The 6,000-nt window shown below is 42.7% G+C and overlaps 1 protein-coding gene across 2 annotated transcripts in view; it reads right to left on the reverse strand.

Annotated features, from left to right (window-relative positions):
* Positions 1–4,748, reverse strand: part of ZDHHC15 (zDHHC palmitoyltransferase 15) — a gene marked incomplete at both ends in the record, with an annotated part of 181,870 nt that extends 177,122 nt beyond the window's left edge. For both annotated transcript variants that reach the window (XM_080795769.1, XM_080795770.1), the window contains one exon: positions 4,613–4,748. In XM_080795769.1, coding sequence (XP_080651895.1) covers positions 4,613–4,748 — 136 coding nt within the window. The remainder of the gene's footprint in view (positions 1–4,612) is intronic.
* Between the last annotated feature and the right edge of the window lie 1,252 nt (positions 4,749–6,000).

The following is a 6,000-nucleotide window of genomic DNA, read 5'->3' on the forward strand; positions in this document are numbered from 1 at the left end:
ACACACTTATATATGTGTATATATACACATATATACGTACATACAATGGAATATTAGGCAGCCATCAAAAAGAATGGAATCTTGCTATTTGCAATATCATGGATAGAACTACAGAGTATTATGCTAAGCAAAAGAAGTCAGTCAGAGAAAGACAATTATCATATGATCTCACTGGTATGTGGACTTTAAGAAACAAAATGGGATCATAGGGGAAGACAGAAAAAAATAAAAAATAAAAGAAGACAAAACCAGAGAGGGAGACAAATCATAGGAGACTCAAGGATAGGAAACAAAAGCATTGCTGAAGGGGTAGGGGGTGCACAGATGGGGTAACTGGGTGATGGAAATTAAGGAGGACATGTGATGTAATGAGCACTGGGTATTATATAAGACTGATGAGTCACAGGTCTGTACCTCTGAAACCAATAATATATTTTATGTTAATTAATTGAATTTAAATAAAAAATGTTTTAAAATGGGCAAAAGACATGAATAGACATTGTTCAAAGAAGATATACAGATGCGTCATACTCTTTAACTCTCACAACAATGCTCCAAATGGCATATAGTAGGTGCTAAGGAAATATTTGTGGTATGAATGAACAACCATACAAGGAAGGAACCATGTGAGGCAACCTTGGTTGAGAAAGAGTAGGCAAACTGCCACAGATCTCCTAGTTAGTAAGTGGCAGAATTCAAACTTTAAAAGACAAAAATACCACTTTTGGCTTGAGTTCTAACCTGAAATTACAGATTTCAGGTTCTATTTCTAGAAAGAAGGTCCTTAATATTACTTTTTGAGTCATATTGAAATTTAAACTGTTAATTTGGTTGTGTTGTTTTGGTTTCAAACAGCCTTGACACCCAATTCCCCACTATTTCTTAAACAAGTGACTTAGGAAGATTTGATTTAACCTCTCTGAAACCAAGGTTTCAGAAGATTATAAAATGAAGATGACCGAATGAAGGTGGAGCCAGAATTGGAAGTGAAGGCTACCTTACTCTCCTGGTTTTTAAATAATGGTAACTGATGCAAAATGTTAAGAAAACACTGTACAGACCAAATAAAATACATCTGCAGGTGACATTTGGCCCGTTAGTCACAAGTTTTGCCTTCTGTATTTGTTTTTTTTAAAGATTTTATTTATTTATTTGACACAGAGAGGGAGATCACAAGTAGGCAGAGAGAGAGGGGGAAGCCGGCTCCCCACTGAGCAGAGAGCCCGATTTGAGGCTCTAGCCGAGGACCCTGAGACCATGACCTGAGCGGAAGGCAGAGGCTTAACCCACTGAGCCACCCAGGTGCCCCGCCTTCTGTATTTGTTAAGAGAAGGCAGAGAGTTAGGACACTATAGTGGTTAAAGCATGGACTATGGAACCATATTGCCTGGGTTGCCACCCAAGTTGGGCCATTTACTAGCTCTATGACCCTAGGCAACCTTTTTCATCTGTCTGTGCCTCAGTTTTCTTGTCTTTAAAATGGGAATGTACCTTAGAAGGTCGTTATGAGAATTGAGTTTGTGTGTGTCCGGGGGTTGGGGGGGGCATGGGCAGGTGTATGTGCACAGGCACCATTTAAAACAGTGCCTGTCATATTACAAGTGATCTGCAAATATGTTAAATAAAGCAAATTTTTTTAAAGATTTTATTTATTTATTTGACAGACAGAGATCACAAGCAGGCAGAGAGGCCAGGAGAGAAGCAGACTCCCTGCTGAGCAGAGAGCCCGATGTGGGGCTCGATCCCAGGACCCTGGGATCATGACCTGAGCCAAAGGCAGAGGCTTTAACCCACTGAGCCACCCAGGCGCCCCTAAATAAAGCAAAATTTAAAAGCTCTAAGCTTCGGGCTCTCTGCTCAGCAGGGAGCCTGCTTCCTCCTCTCTCTCTGCCTGCCTCTCTGCCTACTTGTGATTTCTCTCTGTGTCAAATAAATAAATAAGAATCTTAAAAAAAATTTAAAAGCTCTAAGCTTCCTTTAACTATTTTCACTAATTCCAGCTTGATATTTGCCTCAGTTTGCACATCTGTAAAATGGGGACAATAAGGGTACCTACTTTGTACGGTTATTGTCAGGACTAAGTAATTTAATATAGAGAGAATTAAGATATCTACAGTATTTACATTGTCTAGAACAGATTAAGCACTATGTAATTGTCAGCCATTACTATTATTAATTTTTAAAATGAATGCTTGGCTAAGCTCATGTAAGTCAGTACTGCAAAACTTTAAAATATGCTTAGTAGTGTTTACAAGATGGCACTGATCCTAAGAAGCAAAGCCCATAGTATAATATTGGAGCTGAACTTTTAACCCATTAGTCAATCATTCAAAAAAGCCAAGTGGTGAAGTCTGAGAACAGTAAAACTTCCCAATCATTGCATAGCCCACTTAATACTCATCAATAAAGCTGAGGTTTACTGTTAAGGTAAAGTTTGAAATAAACTTTGAGATAAAAAGGAAAAAGCCTAAATTTGCATCTATAATGGCAACTAATTGAATTTATTTTTTAACATCTCAGTACATTTTCAATAATAAATCTAAGAAGGAGAGGTAGAAAATTCAAACTCCCATGCACAGTTAGAAGAAATTTTTATACTGGGAAACACAGTTGTCTCCTGGCTCCCTACTTAATCTCCGCCTACCTGGAGTAAACTATTATTTTGTCAAATATGTAAGAGAAGGAAATTGTAAGAAGGGTCAGGTCCTGGGGTTGGACAAAACAACAACCTAATCATAATTTTTAAGATGTTAAGAGCCTAGTATAAAGAAATAAAGATATTGTGGAAGGACTTGACAGTGCATAGATGACAAATGGGACAAATAAGATTCCTAGTGTGAGGGAACCAGAAATATGTTAGAACTTCATACTGAATGAATGGGGATCATTGCAGGACACAAGTTTAAAGGTGCTAGAAGTTGTATTTTTTATACTGAAGTGACAATAACTATTAGTGAATCTCCTTTGAGAAGAGATGGAAATTCTTCAATGGGAGAGGATAGAGGCAAGGGGAGATCTCACTTGAGCAAAAGAGAAGGTCTGTTGTGAGGAGACAGGATATAATATAAAAACTCCATTGTGAATTTATAAGAACACCATAAAACCTTTAGCGATAAGGATAGGTGACTGGGGCGATACAACTGGGAAACATACAGGATAGGATGTTGTGGTTTGTGTCAGGAAATACTGTGGAATTCTGAGTTTGAAAGCATAAGATATGATGTGAGAACCATTTTCTAGATAAGGGGATGGAACGCTCTATAATGTGACAGGACAGGGTACAAGAGGAGATTCTAGATTTATAAAAGGGATGGTCTAATAAAATGGGACAAGATATGAGGCTCCCATGGACTGGGAAGGATGTATTAGAAATCCCAGTAGAAAAGGATGGTGTTTTCCTAGTTTGAGAAGACAGGGGAAAGGACAACCCTAGAGGGAAATAAGATAAAATAATAATAATAATAATAACAACAACAAAAACTTAGAGAAAGAGGATGGCAAAATGTGGGGCTAACAATAAAAGAGAACTGCAGGAGGTGGGGAGTAGTTTTCAAAAAAGATAACAAGGGGGGAGTATCATTAGAAAAGTAGTGGCCCTTGGGGGGCTGTATGAGATGCTGTGGAAAGTCTTATGGGAGGGTAAAGAGGACACCAATATGAGGAGAGTGGACAGGCATGACCATATTGTGATAAAAGCAGGGTGCCTAGTATGAGATGTGAGAAAATAATGTGGGGACCCTAATGGAAAAGAGTGAATGCTCCTCAAAACAGGAGAGCAGAAGACTAAAAGGAACCCCTTTTATTCTGATAAAATCAGGGGCTCTAAAGTGAGGGGACAGGACAAGATGTATTGTAGGACTCTCATTCCACTGGAGAAGATGACAAAATGGTAAAGCCCCCAGGGAAAGAGAATAAAGGGGCCATTTTCATTTTGTGAAAAGGGGAGACCCAGTGGGATAAAACAAGGCATACTGTGGGGTCCTAAGTGGGGGAAGCTGTGAAGCACTTCAGCCAGTGTGAGAGGATCATGGAAAAACGATGAATTCCAGTGTTGGAAAAAAGAGTGCTAGTAAGAGAGTACAGGAAATGTTTTGGGCTTCCTTAGTAGGAAGGAATGCGAAAATGTGGGGCTCCTAGTTGGATGCTTTGGTGGGATTCGTAGTGCAAGCATTTTAACGATACAGGGTGTGTTTTCTCAATTCTGTAGGGTGGGAGCCCCCAGAATGAGAACACCAGGCACAAGTGGTTGTCCTGTATGAGAAAAGGGGGCTCTAGTGGAAAGTGCCAGGAGACTCTTGTGGGTATGGCCAGGGAATAAGAGAAAAAACCCTCAGTGGGAAGCGATGGCGACATGCTGGGCCCCTCGTGGGAAGACTGTGAAGAAATACTGTGAGAGGCCAAGGCTGAAGACGAGGAGGTCTCCCGAGAGCTGAGAACAAACAACCCCCATCCCTCAAAAAAAAAAAAAAAAAAAAAAAAAAAAAAAAAAAAAAAAAAAAGCCCTGCAGCGTGAGGGCTAAGAACACGGGGAGGGAGACGCCAGTGTGAAGGGTAGGAGAGACAATTATGCTGGAGCATAATTTCCCCACCGTAGGTGCCCAGCTCCACTTACCCAGGCAGAGTTCAAAGACGTAGGCGTAGTAGGACCAAAGCACAACGAGGACAATAACGAGCACTGGCACCCAGGAAAGTACTCGGCGGCAGCACCGTAGCCCCCCGGACAGAGCCATCTTCCAGCTCCGCCGCATCTTTGGATCGAAGATCGACCGAGCAGGCCTGCCGGCGCTGAGTCTGAACTGCCCGGCAGGGAGCTGGGAGGCGGGAAGACGCGCTGTGCGGCGCTCCACTGCCTAGCCTGGCGGGAACCCTCTCAAGGAGCAGATACCACCTGTAAGGCTGCGGGGCAGAGCGCGCCCTGCCTGGCACAATAGGCGTGAGTCTTGGCGAGGAGGAACTGGCCTTGTTGGAGCGGAAGGTGATCCGCCCGGCAGTCGAGGCTGGGCACGCTAGGAGGGAATGCAGTCCCTCCCCTTTCCTCCTCTTCCACACCCTTGCCACAGCGCTAGATGCAGAGCTAGACCTCTGCAAAACGGTGAAGCGCAAGAAATTTGGGTCCGCCCATCCGCTTTTACTGCACTGCGTCCCCTCCCCCCCCCATCTCCTTTCTGATCTCTTTCTGGTTTTTTTTTTGTTGGTGGTGGGTTTTTTTTTTTGTCTGTTTCCCCCCTCAACAAAAACGCGGGAGCACACGTACACGCTGTACTAAAGATGCCAGCCATAGCCTCTCAAGACTGAAAGGTTATCCAACCCCATCCTCCCACTGCCGCTTGAACAATGTGCTTAACGCGTAGTGCCGCAATCACTGCTTAGGTAAGTCGGTTCACAGGACGCTCCCTCCTTCCTTCTCCTCCTCCCTTACCCCTGAGTTTAGCTTCGTCCATTTTCAGAGCAAATAAACCCATTGGTATGGAAAAACGAACGAAGGGGACGTTCGTTAATTCTGTGAGGGGTCAGGGAAAGATGCAAAGGTAGTAATATTTAAACAGCTTTAATAGCAAATGTTTGCTAGGCAGACGAGAGGGGAAGGATCTTTCAGACAGAGGAAGCAGCGTTTGCAAAAGCATAGAGTCATAAAAATCCAAAAGTGTTCAAGGAACAACTAATATGGCTTGAGAGGGTGTGTGAAGATGAGAGGCTGGACTGAGACTTGAGTATAGGCTGAGGGAACAGTGTGAGGGTCCTTATACGCCCTGCCAGGGTGTGTGAACATAATCCTATAAAGCAGGTTACTATGAACAGCCATTAAAGGTTTGGGACAATGGAATGACATTAGCAGAGATGTATTTTTGTGAAAGAACTGGCAGGATTTGGGAGAGGAGGACTGCCTGGAAGCCCAGTTAGCAAACAATTTAATTCAACAAATGTTTTGGGATGGTTGCTTTGTGTAGGTCAACTTTGGTATAAAAAGAATGAATAAACAGGAGGCCTGTTCCCATGAAG

Source organism: Martes martes (genome assembly GCF_963455335.1).
Source record: "Martes martes genome assembly, chromosome: X".
Classification (NCBI taxonomy): Eukaryota; Metazoa; Chordata; class Mammalia; order Carnivora; family Mustelidae; genus Martes; species Martes martes.